This window comes from Oculina patagonica, chromosome 7 (assembly GCF_052425735.1).
Source record: "Oculina patagonica isolate OP01 chromosome 7, crgOcupat, whole genome shotgun sequence".
Lineage (NCBI taxonomy): Eukaryota > Metazoa > Cnidaria > Anthozoa > Scleractinia > Oculinidae > Oculina > Oculina patagonica.
In genome coordinates this window covers 13,701,716-13,729,243 of record NC_135764.1, presented here as the reverse complement: position 1 = coordinate 13,729,243, position 27,528 = coordinate 13,701,716, and the positions used below count along the sequence as shown (strand labels likewise).

The 27,528-nt window shown below is 37.7% G+C and overlaps 1 protein-coding gene across 2 annotated transcripts; it reads left to right on the top strand.

Annotated features, from left to right (window-relative positions):
* Nucleotides 1–1,097: 1,097 nt before the first annotated feature.
* Nucleotides 1,098–26,218, top strand: LOC144659476 (uncharacterized). Of its 2 annotated transcripts, XM_078519919.1 has the most exons (32): nt 1,098–1,293; nt 2,844–2,950; nt 3,839–3,934; nt 4,199–4,228; nt 5,257–5,318; nt 6,080–6,193; nt 7,241–7,295; nt 7,456–7,518; nt 8,259–8,326; nt 8,944–8,984; nt 9,818–9,942; nt 10,375–10,541; nt 10,729–10,763; nt 11,544–11,710; nt 12,773–12,921; nt 13,931–13,971; nt 14,567–14,879; nt 15,765–15,930; nt 16,288–16,422; nt 17,083–17,096; nt 17,209–17,253; nt 18,649–18,681; nt 19,610–19,652; nt 20,290–20,378; nt 20,500–20,576; nt 21,115–21,208; nt 21,477–21,552; nt 22,079–22,156; nt 22,881–22,959; nt 23,733–23,816; nt 24,166–24,233; nt 24,654–26,218. In XM_078519919.1, the coding sequence occupies exons 1-32, from the start codon at nt 1,230–1,232 to the stop codon at nt 24,843–24,845; spliced, it is 2,970 nt and encodes a 989-aa protein (XP_078376045.1). In that variant the 5' UTR covers nt 1,098–1,229; the 3' UTR covers nt 24,846–26,218. The 2 variants fall into 2 exon arrangements, with proteins under 2 accessions (XP_078376045.1, XP_078376046.1); XM_078519920.1 differs by lacking the exon at nt 17,083–17,096 and having other exon boundaries at nt 16,288–16,436.
* The last annotated feature ends 1,310 nt before the right edge of the window (nt 26,219–27,528 follow it).

The window sequence follows — 27,528 nt, the reverse complement described above, 5'->3', positions numbered from 1 at the left end:
TTCAACGCCTTTGCCATACAAAGTCTTAAATTATCCGAAAGCTTTCGCTTAAAGCCAAAAGTTAACGCTGTCCCTGGAAAGTTAAGGTTTATACGCAGCTTGATCATTGATCTCCACTGAGTTTCCCAGCTTGAAATTTTCTTTCACCGTACTATGGCAGGAGCCCAAAAGTTTGTCCGCTGCGCTTGCACGCCTTGACGACGCCTCGAGGATTTATTCAGCGTTAATAACGAGAATTTCGGCTCTTCTATCAGCGATATCTACCCGTCGGGACTGGAACTGAAGAATACTACACTATGATCAACAGAAGTGTGTTATTTCGACACAAAAATCAGTCACGGAGAAAGCAACACACTCTTCCGTATCAGCGTCTACGACAAGAGAGATGACTTGACATTTTGGATTGTAAATTTTCCTCATATGGACAGCAACATTCCAGCCAATCCGGCCTATGGTGTTTATATATCTCAATTGGTGAGATATGCCAGGATTTGCACATCCAAGATGGACTTACAGAGACTCCGATGTCTTTCTTCACGACTTCTTTGGCAAGGCTTCAAATCAGTATTGCTTCTTAAATCGTTTAATAAATTCTTAAAACGCCACAGCGCATTAATTGAAAAATATGGCGCTTCGATAAGGCAGTTCATCGTTAAAAACCATAGAAGTATCCTTTGCTTGTTGGTAGTTTTTATATCTTTTTAATAATCCTAGTTTCTCTGTCCACGCACTGTTTCATCTCACTATTATGTAGGTGCGTGCGCTAGTCTTGTGCTTGTGATACTGTATCATGCGCGCGCTTTGCTTAATTTATTTGACGTGTGCGCTTAGTTCGTAATTTAACGGTTTACATTTATTTACGTTATTTTCCTTATTATTTTGTCTTGTCTGTAACTGTGCTCACATCGTGGGTGGCTCCTCCTAAAATGTTCTGCAATTGGTATAGGATTTAATGGAGCCGAAACCAATTGTGGAATTGCGCGCATTTTAGGCATCCTACTGATGAATGATGCACTTGCACGCCTTGCAGTCCTAGAAGACGGTCAGCGGCAACGAATGTAAATATTGGTTGTTACCATGACAACGACCGACAATAATGGCGACCGACTTGATTTGCATCAGGTAGAATGTTTTGAGGACAAGTTTTAATCACTTTACAAAGCTTAGATCGTAGCAAACCGTCAGACAAAATGGAATTTTAGTCTTCAATAGCATTTCGCGTTCTCATTATGGTGGAAAAATCCAAGCCCGCGGCTGCTGTTGATAAACAAGAGACTCTGACCAAACGACCAGGTTTGCACCTAGCTTCATTACTATTTTATGACGGAGTTTGTTATTCAATTATCTTCACGATAAATGTTTTATTATGTGCGGCGACAGTGGTTTGCCCTCATGTTGTGATCTTTAAAATATTTAACGAGTTCTCAGTTTAAGCCTGAGTCTTTCGGTTGCGTTATATAAAATCAATTGCAATCACGTAAGCTTATGTTCAGGACACTATTTTAAAACTTTACTTAGCTCTTAGAAGAAAAATGTAGTAATTATTTCAGTCCAAATTGAAAGACAAAGGTTTGTTTTACCTTCAAGTAAAAACGAGGCTCAAAATCAATTTAAAGTTTCTTGTTGCTCGTTTCTGCAGTGTTTCAAAACGCTCTCAAATTTCCATGTTAACATAGAGTAATTCCCTTTATCTTTCAAAGCGTATAAAAGTACTTATTTGAGAAAGTTAAGAAATATAAGGGCTGTACAGTTGAACCTCTTTAATACAGACACCAAAGTTATAGGGAAGATTGTCCGTATTACAGAGGTAGAGTTTACATGTGCAGAATTTTGGTCTCTTTCGGACCCGGCGTATCCAATCGAACACCAATCGTTTGATTGGGTTCGGTAATCGGATTATCCAACTTAATCGAACTCACAATAAAATTTGTTCATTCAAACAAAATCGAATGTTCGATTACCGAACAGTTGACAATCGAACAAAATCGAACGTTCGATTACCGAACAGTCGACAAGCGTACTCAGTCGAACGTTCGATTACCGAACTCTTGTTTGTTTTTATTGCCGACATTTTGTAGGGTGCACCGTCCCCCTGATTAGTCCTGCGTAATTTACTTTTAAAGAGACTGATTCTGAACAAAATCGAAGCAGAGTGAGTTTGATTGCGTTGGATTGTGTTCGATTGGTCCAATTGGTTTGAAAATTAACCCAATCAAACAATAAGGTTTTCGACTGGGTTCGATTGATTTTTGGTTCGATTTTGTTAGATTGGATATGCCAGGAATAGGAAGGTGTTCGTGTATGTAAGGAGAGATTCTACTGTAGTTTAAGGCAGACTCCAAAAAATTCATTGTGGACTACAGTCCATTGACAATGCAAGAAAGGTTTAATACCCCAGGGGGGTTCTCAGGATTTTAAGTGACGGGGATGATCGAATGGGCGGGCAAAAATCAAGACCCAAAAAGATCCCTAGGGCTTCCTACATAACCCAAAAAATCGCTAGATCTGAAATTGATAACCTAATTTTGACAGGACTGATTTGATATATCTTTGACCTGTGAAGATGTTATTTTTTCTCAGTGAAAGAAGTCCTGGTAACTCACTCTCGTTTAAAAAAGAATTAAAACATTGATTGTGCAGCCTACATGTATTACTTGTGAGTAAAATTATAAAGCACATACACATACATGTAGTCATCTGACAGTTTGTAAAAGCAGTATCAAATGCAAGGATGCCTCACCACAAGAACAAAAAAGACTGTATAATAGCTAGTACACGTACATTGTATGATCCAAACAAACTTAACTTTAACAACGGTATTTCTTATTCACTCGTTCTCAAAGGTATACTGAAGAAAAAGTCAAGCACAGCACTAGAACCAGTTCCTGAGTTTGCCGAGTCCCATGAGATTCAAAGAGCAGATTCCAACCTAGAAATTGTTGAAAGTGAGGTAAGTTAGTTCACACTGTGTACAGTATGTTGACAATATTATTACAACATGTTTTATTAATAAATTTATAATAATGTTCATCAGGGCTTTGTGGTACCTGTATACAGTATAGTAGAGTCTTACAAATGTGCAAGGCAGCGAGGGAAGCGTGCAAGGCAATGCAGCACTTGAGGCATGTGTGAGGCGAGGCAGCAGGGCATGCATGTATATACTAGGCAGAAATCCCTATTCCAAATAAAAAGGCTAACCCTAAGCTCCCCAAGCTTAATGTAGGCTAACTGGAGTGCTATTTAGGGGGGGGGGGGGACTTGAGTGCCATTTAGGCTATCTGAAGTGTTATTAAGGTTGACCAGAATGATTCGCCCACCTCCCTGCCTTGCTCTTTTTGGCATCTGCATTTTGAGGATGGATGTTTTTTAAGAATAAAATGCCAAAAGAGACAAGTTCTTCTACATGTAGATGTTGATACAATCATGACATCTTGGAGAGAACAACCTGCACTGGTTAGAAATACATGGTGCTATTTCCTGTTTTTTAATTCTGCTTTCAATTAATAATGCTTGCTTATCCATTAAATAAATGCATGCTATTTTTCTCTTCTCTTTAATACTTGTATTGGACCAAGTGTTCCCCTTCCATACGCATGTATGGTGCAAGCACTTTCTACATAATTATTTTCTGTGTAGATCCTGAACAGGTTGGACTCTAGCAAGCTAACTTATATTAAATTCTTATTTATTTATTGATATTTTTTTTGAATAAATTTATCAACTGTCAAGTCTCTACTTCATCAAATAATACCTTTTATGTAAACTATTAATTAAAAACATAATTATAATATATTACTGGTATACAATGTATATAATCAATATATTTTTTGTTTTTCAGAGAACTTCGACGCCACATGAAGAACAGCAAAAATTCAAGAAACTTTGTGAAGGGGTGCAAAACTGTTTGGCTTTGTTTCAAACTTCTCTCTCTGAGGTGAGTGTTATTGGTTGTATTTTACATGTGAAAATTACCGGTATGTTTCCATAGGTTGTATTACTGTTAGTAATGTTTGCGTAAATTAAATTACTATAAATTAGTTCTCCTTTTTTTGTTTGTTTACTTGATATTGTTCCCGAAAAGCCTCACTGGGGAGGTTCAATAAAGTATGTAGGTATGCCAGTATGTATGTATGTGTACACGCATGACTGTCTGTTCATAATAATTTGTTAATTTACTTTGTGATTTTGTTTTTTTTAGTTGCTGACTATAAAAGATGAGCTGTTAAAGGTACCTAATTACAGACATATGCATACATAAACCACCACCGAAAAGTGCATGTACATACTGTACATGTATTTAATAGTCTACAGTGATGCAGCAAAAAAAATATTAACAAGCATAATAGGCCTGCAATGCGTGCAGATTTAGATAAAAAAGATAATTATTACCTGTCTTACTATGGCATTCAACCTTGTGCCTTTCTTGCTATGATAAAGGCCATATGACATGTATTACTGTAATGATTCGATTTAGCGCCCGAGGCACTTAATTATTTACTTTTGGCACCTCAAGGGAGGGCGCTTATTTGAGACAGGGCACTTATTGGGAACAGGGTGCTCATTATTTTATTTGAGAAATAACCAAATGTTTAAAACAGAACTTTAATAAATATTAAAATAACTAACAATAACTGAAACTGTTACTAAACAGTAAAAAATTGTTGAGAGTTTAGTTAAAAGTTCATAAGTTATGCAAGTACGGTGCAGTGAATGCTCATGTGTTTATCTCTTCTATGTTGATGACTTCAGTCCTGGGGCATTTATCCACAAATTATAGCGGCACTTTTTAGAATGGGGGGTTCTTATTGGAATAGGGGTGCTTATTGAAAAAAAAACATTCAAAGGGGGTGCTCATTTGAAAGAAGGGCGCTAACTCGAATCATTACAGTACATAATTATAAAACAATCTATATTACTGATATTTAGATGAATGACTGATTAGAAGTGAAATCAATTTAAAGATTATTGAAGTGGCTTAAAAGGGGAAATGGTGCAAAACATGAAAAATCTAATTTAATTTATTAATTTATTGTAGTTATAATTTTCAAAAAAATTAACTTGAATCTTTGTATAATATCATAGTGCAGATTTTGTATGCTACTGTACATATAAAAATATTTAATTCAATAACATAATAATAAACCCCTCCATTGTTAACAATATGTCACAGAAATATAAATGATTAAGACTAGTAACAGTTACATGTATGTTTACTACATGTAGGTAATATTTTCACGTTTTTATTTTTTTTTACAGCATGCTCTTCCTCCAAGTTTGCTTTTGAAAATTGCACTTGTTACTGGAAAGTTGTTCAGAAGGTAAAAATTAAGTGTATTAGGCTGTAAGGCTGTCTTATTAGTTGGAAATGCTTCCTGACTCATCCCCAGTCATTTTCATACAGCGCAGTGAGAGATGGGTACCAAGAAAGTGTCTCAGCCCAAGGTGAGATCCATCATCCCCTGCTCCCCTACCTCGCATGCTTCTTTCCCATTGCAGCGTGCTATATGAAGACAACTAGGGACAAGTCAGATACATTTGTAAGGCAATGGAGTCATATTCATGACCTGTATATCACTTTAAAGTAATCACTTTTTTTCTTTTTGTCTGCATCTGGTCTTTTATCAGTAGAGGGGGATAAGAATTAAGGTGAGGACCTTGGAGCAGAGGTGGGAGGGGCAGGAACTTTACTGGAGGCAGGAAGAGAGAAGGCAGCAAGTAGAATTAGGAGTGGGGAGCAATAATTATGGAAAAATTTTGCAGTAGAGAAAGCATCGAGAAGCTGAATTCACTTACTTAAAGGAAGGGGCAGAAGTAAAGGAAGTAAAAGGTGTGGATGGGAAGTAAGAATGTTAAGACCCCTCCCCCCCACCCCCACCCCCACTGTGACCACGTGTATCATTGACAGACTGAGCACTAAATAAGACATGACTTCAACATGAAGATCACTTATTGAAATTTTGTTTTATATACTCTTGTTAGGCTTTTGTGTACAGTAGACAATCTCGCATGATCTGGCATAACACCAAACATGATTCTGCAATGCTGCAACAAGTTTCTTTTTTTTTCCTTTTTTGATTAGTTCATCAGATCTGAGTGTTCCTATCACTGAACTGGTAAGGATGGTAAAGCTGTACTCTACACCATGGGAGACAAAGAGTGCTGCACTGAAAAAGCTTCATGAAGATTATGAGAAGTAAGAAAATATGTGTTTATTAAAGAACAAAATAATTTCATGTAGAATGTTCTGTATGTAGTTGCCAGCCATCCATCCTCCCATCAGTTCATCCATCTGTCTGTCCGTCTGTCTGTCTGTCTGTCTGGCTGGCTGTCTGTCCGTCTGTCTGTCTGCAGCACTGACTTACTACAGGTTACAGTGTGATAAAATTTTATGATAAACCCATGAATCCATTATTGATGGTCATGAAAATAGAGATTCTCAGTTTCATGGCCTATTCTAAGCCCATGAATTTTCCCTCAAATATCCAATTGATATAATTCATGACAGACCCATGGATAAGCCTACAGTATAATATATGGCCATGGAAAATTTGGAACAAGCCAAAGTTGGATTTCATGGGGCAAGAAATTTCTGACAGAAGTGATGTATGTCATAACCCATGAGAAAAAAAAAATCAGGGCCTTGAAAAAATATTAATGTGGATTGCAAACCAAAGATTAATTTAATGGGGCATGAAATTTCCATAAATACATGTAGTGAATTTAAAATTTCATGGCCCATGAAAAGCATAGAATGTTTAGGAGCATTGAATTTTATGGGTCATAAATTTCCATGAAAGGATGTCTCAATGCATGTACTGTCTGTCTGTATGAGGCTCTACCAGGGTAAATTCCAACAAGCGACATGGCCCAGAAAGTAGCAACAGGACATAAAATAAAATCATGACAAACGACAACCCTTTTGGAAAAACTTCCATTCCGACAAGGACAAGCAATTTTTCTTCAATTCAACTACCAACAGCGAAGTGAAGTGCGATAAAACAGCAACAGGGGACATTTTGAAATTTAGACAAGCCACACGGGATCCCCCCCCCCCCTGGCAGGGCCTCCTGTATGCCTGTCGAGTCACCGAACTATCCCTAAACTACCAGTATTGGAGATTTCTACAACCACATCAACTCTTTAGGTCGATTCTGTTACTAAATAAGTTAATAACAAATGTACTTTTAAAAACTATGTCAAACTCACTAAGAACTACTTTAATTTCACTTTTAATCTACAGCAAACAAAGACAATTAAATGTGGCCTTACAGAAGCTTGTGCTTGTTGGCATTCAGGTGGATATTTTGCGTTCTCATCCATTGTTAAAATTTACTTTGATAGTATGATAGTTTGGTGTTACACTGTAAAATATAAAGGCAAATCCTGTTTTGAAGTGATTTTTACATTAAACGTTAACTAGTACATAAATATAACATAATTATCTTTCTTGTAAAGAGTGAAAGGCTAGCTCAGGAAAGAAAAGTGCTTAACTGGGAGAAGCTCTTCTCTAAGATGATGGTAAGTACATTTCTTTAAAAGAAATTTACAGTCAACTCTCTCTAACGGGCACCTCTGTAAAACGGACACCTGGCGATGGTCCCTGCCATTTATCACGCATTTTACAGTACTGTAACAAAACTTACTATAAAAGGACGGACACCTCTCTAAGACCGACAACAGACACTTTTTACTCACCAAAAACAATCTGCTTTAACGGACTACTTCTCTGCTGAAGTGTATGGCACCAAAGAGGACGTTTTCTACTCACAGTTGATAGTACAGTTAAAGGCTCTCGACTTTTGCTTCCAAAAGCAACACGGTTGTTTTAGTCTTGTTCCAGTTTGCAAAGTGCACAGTACGTTTTAGACTAGACTGTAAACGTTAATACTTTGCTTGAACAAGCGAATATATAATCATAGACATGTTACAATTTCAGAAGCAGTAAACTATCGATTGTTTTGCCGAAGCAAACGAGTCAATTTTCTAGATTTATTTTGTCCTTGTTTGTAGTTTCCGATAAAGTAAGTGACTTTAAACAGACTTAAAACAGACGTGTATTCACTGTGCATAGCCGTTCAGCTTTATTATCTCAGAATGACTGGTGTCACGCTACCTCGACTCTCTGTAAGGTGGACGCCTCTCTAAGACGGACAGTTAGGGCCGGTTCCGAAGGTGTCGTCTTAGATGAGTAAACTGTATCACTACAGCCATGCCATTTTCACTGCATTCTGACCAGTTCTTTGGTATCCATTTTTCAGACATCAAAGGCACATGGTTACCGCTGGAAATTTCTCATTGAATCTTTTAAAGAGAAAGTGAAAACAGGGTAAGAATGAATCAAGTTGCACTGTGACTTATAACTCAGTCTATCTTCTTAAGTATGCATGCCGGCTTGTTACTTTGCGCAGGCTGACTTAAATGTGTGTGATTAGTCTAAAATTGAAATACATACTTTACTTAACAATTGGTTTGTGCTTTAGCTTGCACTATCGAGTTATGATGCACGCAGGAAGTTTGGAGAGCACGAAAGAAGCGTAACTCTACATGTAGCTTCTTGAGTGCTCTCCAAGCTTCCCAAATGCACCATAACTTGTTGTTGTTAAAACCTGCTAAAAGTACGAACCAATTTTTATTATTATAACATTGCCGGTGGAAATACGCATCAAAACCCTTGCCAAAAAAAAAACTTGTGCGAGAAAAAAAAATTCTGGCGAGGTGGTTTCCTCACACTATCAGCTGCACTATTGGATTTGTAATGGTCACGTGCGTACGCTTACATGTACGTATACTGAATTTGATTGCCTCTCTGTTGGCTATGTTATAATTATCAGTTTAAAACTTCTGAGTTGTCTTAACAGAATCTTGTAAAATTTAGAACCAGTATAATATGTTTCAACGGTACACCAAATGGCTCAGCTTTGACTCTCAAATTATTTCTTATAGCGAGGTTTATGTGGCTGGTACAAGTACAGATGAAGAAGCAGGTAAGATTCATTCTGAGAGTGTAATTTTCAAACCCTAGCTGTATACAGATACTCTTAATTTTATCGCTAGTCGTCTCGTGTCGTTTTTTTCTTTTTTGGTGCCTTGCAGTATTAATCACAGGTTACTTACAAATGCTCCTAGAGAAAAGAAAACAACAACAACAACAACAAAATAGCAACCACAGCCGTTTCACATAGTCACAAAAAAAGAGAGTTACTAAACGTCTTTTTATACAGTTTTCCTTTTCTGTTTGATTCCATTACGTCACGAATTCTCGACTTGAACAAAAATTCAAAATGCATGTTCAAAACGTTAGTAATTATTTGTCAAAAATACCGTGAAAATCAGCTGGGTGCATGCACGATTTTTATTTTTCAGTTATTATTTAACTCTACCTAACAGTTAAGCAAAATAATATCTAGCAATGTTTTAGCGATTTCAAATTTTTTTCTAAGCTTGCCAATTTTTATTGAGGGAAAAATAATGATAACAAAATCGGCCAGTGACTGTTTTGAGGGACACTCGGAAGCGCTCGTGCTACGGAAGCGCTCGAAAGCCTTTTCGAGTTATGAATAATTATTCGAGATTGCCTTGTTCCTCGATCGTCGAGACTCGAAATTCGAGTGACTCGAACTTCGAGACGCGAGGATGGAGTCTCGGGGATCGAGTCGAGACTGTCAACTTACATTTGAGCGGTACTTTAGGTGTTCAGTTGATTGGATGATAGAAGTCGAAAACTGTTCGGGTCTACTTCAACGAAGATTTACAGAAAACCCATTTCTTGCCCTAAAAGTGATTCCCCTGCCTTACGCTTGTCGTGTTTTATAAACAGAGCGGGAAAAACAGAAGAGTGAGCGGGAACTGGAATCCATTAGAAGGAGGAGTATGATCAAAGACACTGCTGCTAAGAGAGTTATGAGGGAGTCACTGAGTGGAACAAGCAGTAGAGAGAAACCGGTGAGACTTACATGACGTATTTCTACATAATTTCTTCTTGGATATCGAAATGTAATCCTGAATTGGTTTTAGTTTTTCTTTACTATGCTGTTTTTATTGTTGAGATGCCTTTGCTGTGGCTTTACTTTGACACTAAATGATTGGTTGAGAAAAGCCCGCAGCACTTTTTCAACGAATAAAAAGTACAATCAAAACCAATTTTGCTTGCTCTCACAGGTTTTTCCGTGCTTCGTGTTGGCTAAATGCTCTTGCTTGAAGTTTTGATGGTTCACTGGATTGTCTGTATCGTTTGTGATTGGCCAGTGATTACTTTGGTTTTGGTTTTACGACATCCAATTAAATATCGCTCTATAAATTATTAAATTATTATGAATCAAACGCGCGAAGAAAAACGCATCTTGACTAAATCTTTGTGTTCTCTTTCTGTTTTAGCCTCCATCGTTTCAAGACAAAGACAAAGATGCCATTTTAGAGGATGAAAATCTTAGCGATGCCGAATTAACAAGCCTCGCGCAGCGAAGTCCGAGCCCCGAAAGACGAGTCCAACGTACTAGCCCTACAAGAATCACTATCACCCCTGATATGACAGCTGCTGATATGTAAGTATAAAACAAGACTGATCAATGACTAGTTTCGTAATTGTATTATCTATATAGAATCTTGTATATAGGCGCGCTGTGAGAATTGAGGATTGACACGTCTTCCCCATTGGCATGCATGGCTGCCATGTGTTCCATTTAAAGAAAGAGCAGTAAAATTTGATTTCGAGTTTTCTTTCTTTTACAGGAGAGCGGCGCGGTCACCGGCAGCAGGAAAAGATGGTAAGTGAACATCCTTTATTGATTTAATGTCATTAGGTTACAGTGTCTTTTTGAACAATGTTCTACAAATTTAAACCATTGATGCGTTTTGTGTTTAAAATTTCTTCAAACACTGATGAAAGGATTATCCGTGAAGCGTAAGCTTGTTTTTATACAACTTTGAGCACTCCAGGGCCCGGTTGTTCATAGAGCGGGTTACGTTATCCACCAGATAAGTCGCTACCCAGCTGATCAGTGTTGACAAAACATACAGTAGAACGTTATGCATGTTCGTAAGAGGGATTTATCCGGTGGATAGCATTATCCACCCTTTGAAAGACCGGGGCCAGACAAACATCATTTTGTTTGAGTGCTACGCAGCGAAAAACAAAACAATGGCTATGTACATTTCGCCGATAAAAAGTATTAAAAACAAGGTTAAAAGTTGTTACAAAGTGACACTAAACGTTTTCGATCAATATGATCATCTTCAGATCATCTTTGATCTGAAGATCAAAGATGATCTGATGAACTGAGATAACTCAAGATCATCTTTGATCGAAAACGTGTAGTGTCATTTTTTAACAACTTTAATCCTTACTTTTAATATAATAAAACAATGGCTGTTTGGTGCGTTTATGAGTTTTGCGTTATTATGCGAGATGACAAATTTTGCCTTTGTTTCCTGTTTCTTTAAAGGTTTCCTTTTTGTTTTAGTTAATTCGTTCGTTCGTTCGTTCGTTTTTCTTAAAAAATGAGCACGAAATGCACTCACTGCTTGTGTTTGTTATGGTACAACAGAGCCCAAGAAAGCCTCTCGGCCGCGTATCAAGTTCTTTGCTGCTCCTGGTAACGAAGATTCAGAAGAAGAAGACGAACAAGACGAGAAACAGTCCGCTGTAAAGTTTGCCGACAAACCATTGAAATCCAAACCTAAAGCAATGTTTGCAGACACCAGCCGTCCTAAAGTAAGTGTGTGTTATGGCGTGCAATTCTGATGCAGTAGTAATGCATTTATGAAGTCAGGACGTCAGCTGTTAGCAGCCACTATCAGTTCATAATTTAGTGTGTTTTTTTTTGGCTTTCTGGTTGTATATGGGCGCATTTTAACATTAAGACTGCGAGCTCAAGGCTGATAGTTGGCAAGGGGTGAATCTCCGAACCAACTATCAAAGTCGATAGAAACCGAGAGCGAGCAGGCTTATTGTTTTTGCATAATCCATTGGCCATTCTTACTGAAACTCAGAATACTGATAAAACTGATCTATTTTCAGTTTTGTTTGATACTTTTTCGCCTCAATACCTGTCGAAATACCGCGCCGTACAGTTTCATTAAATAGATTGCCACTTTCATACAGAGGCTCTCTTATTTTGGAGAGTCGTTACTTGCGGGATTTTCTAACCGTGAAATGTTATTACTGCTTTCGTAGAGCTACTACATTAAGAGAGAGGCTCGTTATTTTCGGAACTTTGCATTGCCTGCGGTCACATCTACGACGTAACTAAAGATAAACGTAACTTAAGTTTAACTTTAGAGAGTCTCAAGTTACGTGACGTCATACCTTACTTTGCGCTCACACCAATGCCGTCAGTAACTTTGGATCTTTTCGAATTAAAATTAGTTCATGACAGCCCTTATTGTCGAACCGTAAAATGCCAAAAAAAAAGTTTACGGGCAAAAGCTGTGCCTAGTTGTTCCTCTATTTTTTTCCATTTTTTGGTTCGGAAACTCGGTGTAGTAGAAAAAAAATGAAATAAGGTAAAACTTTTAACTGATACTAGATTGGTTATTCGTAATTTCTTGGCATTACATGTTGTTTTTCTTCTTTTCCGCCCCCTTTTTTCCCCTCACTTCATGCTTTATTTTGCATATTTATGTTCATCTCGCACGTGCGAAAAGCCTAGATGTGACCGCAGTCATTACAACGTTTGCTTGAGTACAACCACGTGCTTGTTGATTGTCCTAAGATAGTAAATGCCTGAAATCCGTACATCCTTATCAGAAGTTAATAAACAAACTGTATTTTCAGCGGGGTGGTGTAAGGTTTTTCCAGTCAGACGACGAGGAGGAGGAGGAAGATGAAGAAGAAGATGGCGAAGAAACCGAAGCCGTCACATCAGTCCCTCCTGTAGTGAAAGTCGATAAAGAATGTTGGACACACGAACCTGAGTTTGATAAGTAGGTATTCCAAAATGATTTTACGAACAATCTCTTTTATTGGTTTGTTTGAAAGCTGAGGAACTATACTGTCATGCAAGGACTGTAGGTCCTGTACTTTTGGGTTACATGGTTTTCCTTTTTTTACATTCTTTCGAAGAGAAGGCGCCCAGTCCCATCCCCCTCCCCCCTCCCCATACCCCAGCGTATTACATTATGGTATACGAAAAAAGGTGAAAACCAGTCAATCAAAATACTTTTTTCTTTGGTCCAACAATTTTTAAGTATTTGAACCATTTACGTTTCTTGAACTCTTTCTCAGTTACATGTACGAAGTTGTGTAATAATTTATTATTTACTTAATTATTAAAACGTGCTTGGGATCATCCTCAGAGAATATCGTTTCTTGGTCTTTTCTGTAATAACCCAGGTTCGACAATCTTCCAGAACGGCCCTCGCGCTTGATGAATAAGATACATGTATTTATTATATAAACTGCAGTGGTACAGCGAGTGGTAGCAAATCGATAAAAATGGTATCACATGTGTGGATAAAAATGATATCTACACATGTGTGATATTATTTTTGACCAACCAGCTCGTAGAGTTTGCCATGTTTCAATGCTAAATGAACCAAAGTTTATCGATATTAAGTCGAAACATCTTCGGATCTTCCTCGGCAATATTCGGCAATCTTCGGAAATTGATTTGAACACTCGAAGATAAATTTCACATCTCCGCGCAACAATGTATTATCCTCTATATCTGAACAATTTGATAACTGTGTGAAAAAGTAATAATTTCAAATCTTCTAGTAGTAATGTGCTAACAATCTCAGTCTTTTACTCTTTAACTGAAGTAAAAACAATACTTGGCGTTTTTGAGTTGGGGAAGGAAATTCTAAGCGGTAAACCGTCCTTTTCCCCAAGCCTCAATCAGCATTACTCTTGGGGGAAGGCAAAGGAGCTGGGATTATGCCTTATAGCCCTTGCATCTTTTATCAAAAAATGTTTCTCTTTTTTCCCTTTCAGGTATCTGCACTTGAGAATATACAAACCCGAGTGTAAGAAAGGTAATTTTGCAAAAGTTTACTATCAGTTACTCGCGCTTTGATTTTCTGATTGCCTTCTTTACCGCACACAAATGAAATAATAAAAAATGCTGTTTTTCGTGATAAAGTACAGCAGTAATTAAGTATTATCTTTTTTTTTTTTAATATCTTTATTATCAATTTACAATCTTTATATACATACATCGATTGACATTACTGACTACATCACATACGTTTTACTACATTACATTACATCACTCTTATAGATATATAAAGATATACGACTTATACACACTAAAACAAGAAAGAAAAGAAAAATAGATAAATACGATAAAATAAAATAAAATTTAATAATTATAATAACTTAAATTAAATTTTTCCAGCGGAATTAAGTACTATCGCCTGTCTTACGATGTAGTCAGGCGCCTGATGAAGACTAACAGTAAGCAGTTGAAACGTCGCGATTCACATCATAAGTGCCTGCATCGTGGTACAAGCGACTTCTCTATCCTAAAGAAGAAAGAAGAGTGTATATTAAAAAAAAAAATCAGACGTAATGCTCGGCCTTAAACTACTAGTTCCGGTTTTCTTACTTTTTTAATTCCTTCGTCACCAGCTGAAACTCCATTCTGTAGCGTAGCATTCAATGGGCAGCTCCTGAAGACTGACATCTTTGAGGAAGAAGAAACATCAGAGGAAACTGTCCCAGAATCAGTATCTCCAACACCTGCAGCGAAGTCTGATTCAAAGAAGGCCGAGCAGGCCAAGAGTGACAAACAAAAAACTGGCGGGAAAACGAGTGCAACCAACGTCAGTGGCAAAAAGAGCGGGAAAATGAGCGTGTCACGTGGTGCAAACAACCGAGCGTCCTCTCCATCTCCGTCATCGCGGCCAGCATCCGGAGTCGAGGAAAAAGAGAAAAAGCCGCCGTAAGAAAATCCCTGATTTGAAGGGTTTTTGTAACATTAACATAGCTCGTGCAAGCTTAAAAGGCCCTTGAACCTCGCCTTCCATCCTGAAAATGCCTCGATTCTGCCAATTAAATTTAGAAAAAGGGAAAGTGTCTTGAGAAGCTCTGAAATTTGAAACCGTTCTCTCGATTTTTGCAAAAGAAACTTTTAAATTTTCATTTGGTTTGAAGTCTACGTAAGTCTAATGCTCTTAGAAAGACGGCTAGAGATAAAAATCTTGAAGTGCTATAAGTCTTGAAAGACTGCTTAGGTTTATCAATGACTGTTGAACCGTAAATATTACACTATTACGGGTATTGTCTGTAACAGAAGTATCCAAAAATGTTTGTTTTAGGCGGACTGACAAATGTTTCGACACCAGCTGCGAGATCTTGTGTTTGAATATTGAATTTGTGCCCTTAAGAAAGTCTTTGAAGCGTCCTTGAATTTTGTTTCCATAAGACTGTTATGTTCTTCTCGACTGCTATTGGTTTTGGCAATCTTAGAACGGTTTTCACTTGAGTGTTGGAAGTAATTCACGTTTGTTTGGTTTTGCATAACTACGCTTAGTGATTGGTTTTAAAACACTCGCACCACTTTCTCAGCCAATCAGCGGTAAAACAAAACCAATCGCGATTCGCTCTTGCACGTTTTCCCGCGCTTAGTGCCGAACATGTATTTCCTTCAGGTTTTGATTGGTTCACTGGATTGCCTGAGTCCTCTGTGATTGGCTAGTGCGATTACTTTAGGTTATGGTTTTACGACACTCAAATAAAAACTTCTCTAATCTGAATTTTTATCAATAGGTCGTTTGTATACTCAGACATATTCTGTATAATAAAAAGTATTTGCTTTTATCCACAGCATATTTAAGGAACTGATGTTTAAACTGCCTGAAGATAATGGTCGTGTTTTAGGGGAGACTATAGAAGACATCACTCAAGAGGCCCTTCGATTTGCGGTACACCCTGGAAAGGATCTACCAATGATCGCCATGGCAACTGCAAACTATGGAGATCTTAAGGTCGTGGTAAGTTATTTAAAATTATTTATCTGTTTCGTCAGGAGAATACAACTGTTAGAGTATTGTATCTAGAAGCGTATGTTGTTTAATTTTGTACGGTAATTGCATAGCCATAATCATTTAACCATGATAGTCGCGAGAACAAACTCTCGAAACGGTTAGTAAGCTCGCACTTTTTCATCACGTAAAGGCATAACTACATGTTGTTCACACTTATGTTGCTCACAAATAAGGTCTCCTATTTAAAATGTAATTTTTTCGTAGTAGTTTGTTAAAATTTGTAATCAAATTTCGCAAACTTAGTCGTTCTAACAATCAACCTAAAGGTATCAAATATTAAAGGGTTTGTTATATTTGTTTCAGGATCAGTTTGAGGGACGCTGGTCGCACACGGACAGCAGTGCAGTGCCTCAGCAGTTTCCTCTAACATCTGTGGTGTCTGACCGTGATATGCCGTTTAACTCAACCTGTGGACAGATATCTCTTGTGTGCTACTTGGTAAGATTGTCATCGTCTACTAAGTGTTACACTTGCATGTTTCTTCGGTCGCGTGTTATTAGGAGCAATGGTTTTCACGGAGGTTTGTCACAGATTTTACCAGATTTTTGAACAGCCAAAATTTCTATTCCATTTTTATTAAAAATTGCTATATAAGAGTATTGAAACTGTTAGCAAGCGTCTTTGGCTGCGGATGGTTCGGATGGTAGTGGATTGAAATTGAAAATCAAGGCTTTATTTTCTTTTCGTTGTTTTCACGCGTCTTCGAAATATCGATATTTATAGCCGTAGCTTGATTTCTATCCGCAAATTAAGGATATATCTTCCTTTTAATGTTCAAAGATAATGTTTTTTATGGGTAAGGTTGTCTACCACTAATTTCAAAACAGTTTAAACCAAAAATCTGCGAAATCCCCTTGACGTAGCCCCTTAAACTAAAACCAAACAACAGAACACTTTCCAGCAGTTTGCTATGGAAACAATTTTTAGCTGTTAGGCTGGGGCATAAAACCTTTTGAAATCGACGGATTTTGGTTATCTCCTTCACGGCCGAACTGTTACTGTTCATTTTTAAACCATTTTGATGTTCGTATCCTAATTTTAAAAAAAAATGTGCTGATTTTTTTAATATCTTTTTCTTTTCTGTTTCGCATAAATCAGTCCAAAGTTGAAAGGTAGGGTTAAGCTTTTTTGTTTGTTTTATTTTTTTTTATGAATTGGAAATCCCTATCCCATAATTTGTTTTCTCTTTACTAATTTGCTTGCTCGTTAAATTTGTATTTTTAGGTTAACGAAACTTGGCAAATCAACAGAAACAATTCCTTTTGATGAGTGAGTCAAGATTTCTCATTTAAATAATGAAGTTTATGTTACTAAAAGTATAACGCACAATTCCATTTTCATTGCCACTTAGCAAAGTTTTTTAATTAGTTTATTTTAACATCTTTGTAACATACTCGGGCAGCATATTGACCTCGTGCTGGATTATTCTGTCTTACTTACTTGGGTGGTGAGTTCTTTATGGAGCTCACGTTATCTGAGCTGGCAGCATATCGAACTCGTGCTAGATTATTCTGTCTCAATTGGGTGGTGAGTTCCTTATGGACCTCATGTTATCTGAGGGCAGCATATCGACCTCGTGCTAGATTATTCTGTCTTAATTGGGTGATGAGTTCCTTATGGAACTCATGTTATCTGAGGGCAGCATATTGACCTCATGCTAGATTATTCTGTCTTAATTGGGTGGTGAGTTCCTTATGGAACTCGTGCTATCTGAGGACAGCATATCGACCTCGTGCTAGATTATTCTGTCTCAATTGGGTGGTGAGTTCCTTATGGAACTCGTGCTATCTGAGGACAGCATATCGACCTCGTGCTAGATTATTCTGTCTCAATTGGGTGGTGAGTTCCTTATGGAACTCGTGTTATCTGAGGACAGCATATTGACCTCGTGCTAGATTATTCTGTCTCAATTGGGTGGTGAGTTCCTTATGGAACTCATGTTATCTGAGGGCATCATATCGACCTTGTGCTAGATTATTCTGTCTTAATTGGGTGGTGAGTTCCTTATGGAACTCATGTTATCTGAGGATAGCATATCGACCTCGTGCTAGATTATACTGTCTTAATTGGGTAGTGAGTTTCTTATGGAACTTATGTTATCTGAGGACAGCATATTGACCTCGTTCTAGATTATTAATTTTTGTCTTTATTACGCAGTGAGTTCCTTATGGAACTCATGTTATATAAGGGCAGCATATTGACCTCGTTCTAGATCATTGTCCTACTTGGGCGGTGAGTTCCTTATGGAACTCATTTTATCTGAGCATATTGACCTCGTGATAGATTATTCTGTCTTAATTAGGTAGTGAGTTTCTTATGGCGCTCATTTTATCTGAAATATGCCGAAATTAAGATGGGACATAAAAGGTTAATTTTTTGGTTGTATGTCCCTTGAAAGTCCTTGAATTTGAGAATGAAACTTGAAAATAATTATAGTGCTTAAAAGTCCTTAAAAAGTACAAAATTTTAAAAGTAAACTAACCTCTATACTACCATTTCCGTGTGAAATTGTGGTATATTTTATGTTAAATCATTATAGTAGATATGTTTCAGTAATATGTGCTTGAAAAATTGGATCCTTCAATTATATTAGGAGCAAGTAAGGTGCGAAACCCGATTGTCGTTACACTGTATCCGTGTTAACTATGATTCTTTTTTTCGCAGACTGGTGAATGCAGCAATAGAGTCTCGGAAAGAGTAAGTATCACTCACTACCATTTTGCGTTCATCCTTAAAACGTGACAAATTTAGCGCGTAGTTTTACTTTTAAAACGTTAACGGTTTCATCTGGTTACGTGACATCGCTTCGGACCAGATAAGTCAAGCATTGAAAATCTTGCTCTAAAGCGACTCCTCGACGATAATTCTGTCCAAACTTGTCAACTCTTCTCCTCTCCATTGCAAAAATATTTTCCGAGCAGACTTTCATTGAAGTGAGCGGGCAAATCATGAAAATATTGATAGCGTTGTGATGAAAGCATGATCGTATGGCGCCGAAATGTTGTCAATTTCGCGACCTGACTGCAAACGTTTCATTGGTCAAAAGTGATACGCAAACAGGCAAAACCGTTGAGGTTTTAAAAGTAAAACTACGCGTAAAATTGGTAACGCTTCAACGGTGGACGCAAATGGTAGTAATTTGCTACACAATGCTCATCTTCTGTAATCTGAATCCAGAGATAAGAATTTGAAGAAACTGTTGTGATACCTATAAAGCAAGCAAGGATAAACACTTTTATAAATAATAAAGATGGTAATTTTTTTTATACTTTTTTAACACTCGTTTAGTTCAGAATTCACAAAAAAGTACATCACAAAAAAGTAACATACAGCTACTTACGACCAATTGCATACACTTGGATAAAATAACTACACTTATTTTACACTTGTCATGTAATATAACAAAATAATAAGAGACTCATGATATTACTCACTATAGAATTTTTGGGAGTAACGAAAAAGTTTAACCTTCAGCTTGCAATTGGTTCCCCTAAATTAACAAATCTAGTTGAAACATTTACAATCAATTCTGACCGAAGAGCAGCGTGATCTTCGATAGCCTTAATTTGAGAGGCATGCAATGCTCTTAACTTTTGTTTCCGTTTTTGTTTTGTTTTTCTCTTAGGGAAGAAGCAGAAGATGCCATTGTCAAAGAGGAGATAAAGGAGGTTTGTAAATGCTCTAAACAACAACTTGATTTGTACCCTTTCTGCGCATTCTGGATTTACGAAATAACCATGATATGATAAACTAGAGACACGGCAGCCACCCTTATTTAATAACGGCATATTAATAAACATAGGGTCAGATTCTTACAAATACACGAAAACACACATTACTCAGATAAAGTACATTGCAGTTGGTTAACAGCCTTGTATAAAGTAGCGGAAATCGAGAGATAGTTCAAGGTATTTCTTAGCAAAAATTTCTAAAAGCTCTCAAGCGAGAATGCGGCTGCAGCAGCAACAACAAAAACAACAACTATTACCACGATCACACACGGCAGGAGGAGTCACTGCTTAAACTGTGATTAGGACCCAGGGTTATCGTTAACTGCGATTCGTCGATGGATGGAAACCATATGCATCGACGAATAGTAAATCTCATGCTACGTACGAGAACGATGTCAGAAATCAGAATGCTGAAGGCTGGTGCCCAGGTTCCTCGTAGTTATAACGGGGTGGGGGGGGGGGGGGGGAATTCCTATGCATATCTGTGATGCAAAAGTACCGCATAGCTACCAAACCGCCACAACCATTCCTCCACCCGGCTTATTTGACTTTAAACCTTTCACTGCTTTCACAGACTCCTGAGCCCATGTACACTGAAGGGGATGTAAAAGCCTTGAAAGAACAACACGCCGAGGAAATGCAGCTGTTACAAGAGGAGTATGAGTAAGTGAAAGAGCCAGGAACGCGTGTTAACCCTACCTTCTTTACGTTGAGATTTGTGACAAACAATTTCGTTCGTAAACAAAGCCACTTTATAAACGTTTCGATTGACTTGTCTCTCTAGGAAAAGGTTGAACGAGCTTGCTCAAGGACTGGGTCCGTACCCACCTGACATGGAATCTCCTCATGACTATATTGATGGTAAGTTTGTCAATTTTTTTTTTCTTACCCGGATATAGTAAGCACGCAGTTTCATTATAGGGGTTGCTAAGTAACATTGCCGTAAAGTGAATTTTGCGTTAATGACACGCGATCGTGAAGCGCTATGACTGGGTTTAAGTAACTCGTGCAACACGCTCTGACAAAGTACTGCAAAAATGTTAGTCTTTATTTTTCAACTTAATGATGAGGCAGATGAACTTATTCTCCTGCCATTTTTTTCTTGTTTTAGCACGCCAAACTTGAATCCCCGCTATATTGCTTTTCTTCTTGATCAGCCGAAAGAAATGAAGAACGAATACAAACGCCATTTGAAACAATCAATGCGCTTACGCCTTAGAAGTGTGAAAATAATTGCGTTCTCACTTTTCAATCAAAATTCGCTGTTTCCGAGCAAAACAAACCCTTTGCAGTAAGTTAGAGTCATGGTTTATTAGTATCTTGTTTTGTATTCTGTTTTTAGTTTTTAATTTTCTGATTTGGTCAAGTTAATGAAGTTACAATTTACTTTGTTTTTTAGCTGCCACGTCACCAATGTTTCTTAGGTCTCCTTCACTCATAAGAACACCTTCGCCCGAGCAAGGAAAAGCACCGAGACCGCCTTCAGAAGCAAGGTAATAGAACTTGAATGAAATTTTGTATTCTCTAGGATAGGGTGATGGAGTAATTGACTTTTCGGTGGGAATCCTGAACCGACAATTACATTTGAGCCTGCGGTATTTAAAAAGGGAAGTTGCTAAGCAACATGACGTATCCTTATGACGTCATGCTGACGTCATCGGCTGTGAATCAAGAAACGTCAAGTTCTTGTCGCGTGAGCAGTCCGTTTCAGACTTTCTTGTTGATATTGCCTAACGTTTATGACTCCTTGGTTATTTACAGACCTCAGTCGCAGCCTCGAAAACCAAGACCTCGAATCCCTAACTTACCGGAATGGGGAAAAGATCTACCTGAAGATGTAAGTAGTAAACTTCTGTACAGTGATGGATTCCAGCATAGCTTGATGTGTTAACCGATAAATTAAAGTTGTTGCAGCCTAATAAAAAGCTCAGTGGCTTATCCTGCCCTGTGTGATAGTTGTTGTTGTTGTTGTTGTTGTTGTGGTTGTTGCTATTTTTTGTTGTTGTTTTTGTTGTTGCTGCTGGTTTTCCTTTTTATATTGCTGTTGTTAATGATTTCGGTTTTGTTGCTGTTGCTGTTGTTTGAAATAATATCACCGACAGATTGCACGAAGCAGACACTGCAAAAAAAAAAGCCTAACTGCTTTGAAGAACAAACATCCCAGCAATTTTAATCAATTAAACCTCGAAATTAAGAATTTACAAACAGGAAACTTCCACTGCCACCAAGTTTATTCATTTTACCAAGTTTGGCAAGCCGTAACACTCATCAAGATGGGACAATTTTAGTGTAAAGATGCTGACAGCTTTCTTCGTTTGAAGTGTTAGTGTGCTTTCTGTAACGCCATGTCCTCCTTGTTTCAGTTCCTTACTCGACTCCATTTGTTTAATGAGAACAGCACCAAGTATCGTCAGGAACTCGGTGATAAAACCCGCAGAGCGGTAAGTTATAGTACTACATTACATCGTTTGATGTGCACAGGGATCCCAAGCATTACGCGGGGAAAGGGGGGAGGAGAGAGGGAAAAGGCGGGAGGGGGGGTTGCCAAAAAAAAAGAAGGGGGGGAGAAAAAAAAAAAAAAAAAAAAAAAAAAAAAAAAAGAGAAAGAGGGAGAAGATGATTAAAAAAAAAAAAAAAAAAAAATTTAAAAAAATTTTTTTGGGGGGTCCGCTACGGGAGATAAAAAAAAAAAAAAAAAAAAAAAGAATATATAAAAATGGCCGCGGCCGCTTAAGGGAATGTCCGCTTAAGAAAAAATAAAAAAAAAAAATTTGTATGGGAGGGTAAAAAAGAGTTTCAAAAAAGGCGGCCGTAAATAGAGATGTCCGCTTAAGAGAGTGTTCGTTAAGAGAGCTTCGACTGTATTTACATATAAATGGCATGCAATTATTTGTTAGGTATACCAAAGGGTTTGTTTATTATTCCCATCCTTCTTTTTATTTTTACCACACTTAAGTTTATTGTCTTTTTGGAGTTTTTCTAGATAAGTTAAAAGTTAATGTGAAGTTTCGTTGTAATTAGATTAGATTTAATTTGCATATTCCAAGAAATCTTCTCGAAAGGAAATTCCAGAGCTTCATCAGAGCAAAACTCGGCAAAAAAGGTGCATACATTCCGTTTATACCGTGATGCGGATTTCAATCGTTCCTGTTTTCTACCTAACAGATCCAAGAACGGTATGAACTTCAAATGGCTGTACAAAACAGACTGGCCCAGGCAGAAGAGGAGCCGGAGGAGGGTGCAGGTAAGGCAATGCATGTTCATATTGTTTGCAAACTGTTTAAATCTAAAGAAACTGTTACGATGCTTATCCCAATGACATAACTCAAAACTCCAGCATAGAGCAGTTTTCAATTGAGTGTCGTAAAACCAAAACCAAAGTAATTACTCTGGCCAATCACAAAGGACACGGACAATCAAGTTAACCAATCAAAACTCGAAGCAAATACATGTAGCCGATGCGAAGCGTGGGAAAGCGTGTGCGAGCGAGTTGCGATTGGTTTTGGTTTTAGTTCTGATTGGCTGAGAAAGTGGCGCGAGATTTTAAAGCCAATCACTAAGCGTAGCAATGCAAAACCAAAGCAAACGCAATTTACTTTCGAAACTCGATTAAGTGAAAACCGCTCTACCATGCTTATCCCAATGACATAACTCAAAACTCCAGCATATAGACACAAACGCACACACACAGTTCTCAAGTTGATCCGATAAAGGGCTAACGCTTGAAACGTCAGCTTTTCCAAATTTGCTACGAGGGTTAATTTATCTTTATTATCTCGTACTTGATAATCAACTACGTGTCTAGTCTAGTCTAGTCTAGTTAATTATTTTATACACTTGCTAATGTTGGATAATGTCTAGTCTAGTCTAATAAAGTCTAGTCTAATCAAGTGTAGTCTAGTCTAGTCTAGTTTAATCAAGTCTAGTCTAATCAAGTCTTGTCTAGTCTAGTTAATTTTTTTTATACACTTACTAATATTGGATAAATCAAACTATGTCCGTGATTTTTTTTTTCAGATGTCTGTCTGCCTGCCGTGTTCATGCCAACGCGCACAGGTCACGTGTACTCGCCCAAGGCCCACTCGTACTTTCATCCACCAGGTAAGAAAGCTAATTGAGATCCCAGGTAAATACTGTAAGTCTATCTTAGAATGGGGAATTAGTCTCTAGGCACAGTTCTTCTCATATCAAGTGTTATTAAAAAAATATATCAAAAAACACTTAATTAAATACAATTTTCCACGCCTTTGAAGCGCTTTTTGCTCATTCATTTCAATTTATTTTGTGATTGGATACGATTTAACTTTCATCTACATGTTAGAATAACCACTTATGCTTGCATCGTCTTTTTTTTCCGTTGTGGTGCAATAGTTGCAGATTCTCTTTTAGTACATTTAGATATTTCTAGAATAAAAAAAATACCAATTTTCATTTGTTCATTTTTCCTTAGGTTCATCTGAAGGCCGACTCACTCAGCCGCCGTCTATATTCAAGCTACCAGCGGTCACACCAGAAGCAGTATCCTTTGATATAGTTTTTAAGGGTATTCATTCTTTCTTACAACCCTTACATACCATACATTGCATCGACTGATTTTACTGACTACGTTACATTACATTGCATTACTTTACTATCAGTTATAGACATAGCCATCCTTTGATAAACACGCACTACGCGCGGTTGTAAGTTACATCCGACAAAAATAAGGTTTTCAACGCTTAGTTTTGCTCACAGATCACTCCTTTTGTCCTTTTGTCCTCGTCCTTTTCCCCTTAAAGGTTTGTACTATACAACGGCCTGCATGAAGGTTGATTTTCACTAACGGCAAAGCGGCCACATAGGAGTACACGTACCTAAACAAGGGGTGTTTGTTTGTGTGTTTTTTTGTGGAACGTTTTGTTGAGATACATTGGTCCTTTTTCCTTGACTTTGTTGTAGCAAGTATCTGTTCTTAACCTATTCGAGATGAGTAAAAGAGACAACCAAACAGGACCCCCGTGGTTTGCTAATGATCAGACGAGACCTCATACAATAGCTAATCCTGAGCAGTCACAGACAGTCCCACCCCCACCCACTGCGTGTGACGTGTGGTCTCCGCCTCCTTACCAAGGAAGAGCACGAACCAGATAGCACACGTGACAATTTGTCTTGTCATTGTATATTCACGTGACCAACATGTGAGGGTATGTGTCACGCCAAGGGAAGAAACGCGCGTTTGTCACGTGAGAAAATATGACCTGTTTATATAAAGCTTGTTTCGAAATGGTCCTGATGGTCTTCCCAAAGGAAATTGCAATATTTATAACATTTAATATAAGGGCTCAAAAATTAAACATAACACGAACTACCCTACAGTGTTCTGAACTCCCAAACATGGCTCAAACTCCATAAAATAAGTCTCTAACTTTTAGAATGCCTCTCCCAAATCCTTTTCGACTCTTTTTGATCTTTGGAGGTTTTGTGGAGCTAACATTAAAGCTTTCAAAAGCAGTGAATCAAGACCGCTTTTGCTATTTTTTTTTTATAAAACCCCAATGCTTATGCACTCACTAACCGTAATAGAATGCTTTACTGATTTGGTTTATTCTTTGATTTAATCAAATTTACAAACTATAGCCATGGCCTTAATTTGAGCTTCAGAAAGGGCAATTTATAAGATCTTGTAAGGGCGGTGAATTTACAGTCAGAATTTAGTGAAATAAAGATTTTTTGATGGCCATAAACTTCGGTCGGTTGGGAACAGGTATATATGTAAATGTCAATGGATTTTGCCATCGTTGCAGAACAATAGTCACCATGGGTTAATCTTTGTTTACAATTAGTCCTCCGCTAGCATAGAATTACCGAATTAAACTTGCCTGCGAGACCTTGTGGATACGATAAGTTGGTGGCCACTGTGCAATTTGGTTCTTGCAAAAAATCAAAGAGGAATGCCTTGCATATTGAATGAGAAATTTCCTTTTTTAAAAACATCAAATTTACAGACGATTGTATGACTGTGCGGCAAGGTTGCCATCCAGGTATACAAACGTCTGTAAATATTGCAAGTTTAAAAAAAAAATCGTGCGGTCGTCAACCCGTCCTCTTTCAAACGTGGAAAGAAGCTAACTGTTGCCTGCTTCCATTTTCCTGAAATGTAACAATGACGTCAGCGAAGATTCGATCTCGTATGGTGCAACAAACTCTTTCCCATGGCCCTCTCTTTTCATTCACTATGAGGCGGCCCTGGAGAGGTTGTGTATGCAATTGTTGTTTTAAAGAATTTCAACCTTGCCCTTCCAGGTATTTTTATTAGTTAAACTAAAACGACAAAAACTCTTCATAAAGTAAACTTTTGCTTTGCTTTTATTAACTACCAAAGATTTATAATGTAAATAATATGTAATTCTTTTTTAAAAATAATAAAATATTAGCTTCCTATTACTACCAAATAAGTTTAACGATGTTAGGAACGTGATGTTCAAATTAATTAGTAAATAATTAAATGAAGTATTTTTGCGGTGTTTGTAGCCTTTTCTTTATTCCTTTGTTATTTTAATCAACGCTGCGTTAGCTCTGAAATGTTTTTAATGAGCCTCGTTTTTTTTTTTTTTTTTTTTTTTTTTTGGGGGGGGGGGGGGGGGGGCTTCGCTTATTCAAAGGGAGTGCCATTGATAACGTCTTTGGTGACATCTGAGGGATACTTAAAAAAGAAATGGGTGAGCGTGCTTAAGTAGTACGGTCCAAGAACCCCTTCCTTGCCTCAGAGTAAAATTGTATTGTATCATTTCTGACTAAAAGTGAAGAGGTTGTTTTCATTTTCAAATTCTCCCCACAATTCTACATCAGCTGTAGATTTACGCACATTTCAAAACGACCAGATCTAGATAAGCAGAAGGATATAAATTTTTCCATTCAGCGACCCCATCCCAGACTGAAAAAAAAAAAAAGAATTGGAACCCCGTCGCAGACCTGGAAGACATACCCGTGTAAGGGTATGGAATAAGGAAATACCCCCTCCCCTCTCGAGGGGAGGGGGTCATCCACGTTTTTCGTGCCCGTGGTAGTCTCCACACATTTTGCAGTTGCAGCATCGCATCACCCTTAATGCAGGCCTGCATAAAGTTTGAATAACAAATAATCGGAACGAAAGTTGTCAGTTCTGCTATAGAACTTAAAACTTTTTTGACATGATATTAAAGTCCTACTGTCTTGTTGTAACTTTGAGTACCAAGTCGGGTTGGCATTTTGCATGAGCAAATTTATTCATGCCCAAAAAAGCACTTTGTTCTTTCTTGTACTAATCACGAAGCTCGCCAAACGTTAACAAGGTATGCAAATAGACCTTTTCAATTGACTGCCAAGAGTAGCCAACTTTGGTCTCGCGTTTGCGAAATCTAAAATTAGAGACATTAAGCATGACGTTATACGGCTAACGGCGAACGCAAACATTTTTTTTTTTAAGTTTCTATCGAATTCCTAAATTAATCCCTCATAAAAATGACGAAAAAATTCCACATTCACAACAAACACAAAACTTCTCATTTCCGCGTACGAACGCCAAAAGTCAGACGGCAGAAGTTCATGCTTAATCTCTCTAATAAGTTAAAAACTTCGGTATAGGGCTCCAATCGAACACCACAAGTGTTGCTGTTTTGGCTTTCGCTCGTTTTGTGGGGCTTGGGAAAGATTGGTGGTCTTTGTTTCGAGTGATTGGTCATGTTTTTATGTTTGCTTTTGTTTTCTTATTTTGATCACTAAAAGAAGCAAAGTCACGATATTTTAAGTCAATTTTCTGATTACTTCCGAATTGAAAGAAACCTGAAAATAATAT

Bases quoted from the DNA above. Each gene is read 5' to 3' on its own strand.
- LOC144659476 (XM_078519919.1), top strand. From the start codon at position 1,230: ATGGTGGAAAAATCCAAGCCCGCGGCTGCTGTTGATAAACAAGAGACT. The intron at 14,880-15,764 runs GTAAGAAAATCC...TTTTATCCACAG, and splicing joins GAAAAAGAGAAAAAGCCGCC to CATATTTAAGGAACTGATGT. The intron at 22,960-23,732 runs GTAAGGCAATGC...TTTTTTTTTCAG, and splicing joins GGAGCCGGAGGAGGGTGCAG to ATGTCTGTCTGCCTGCCGTG.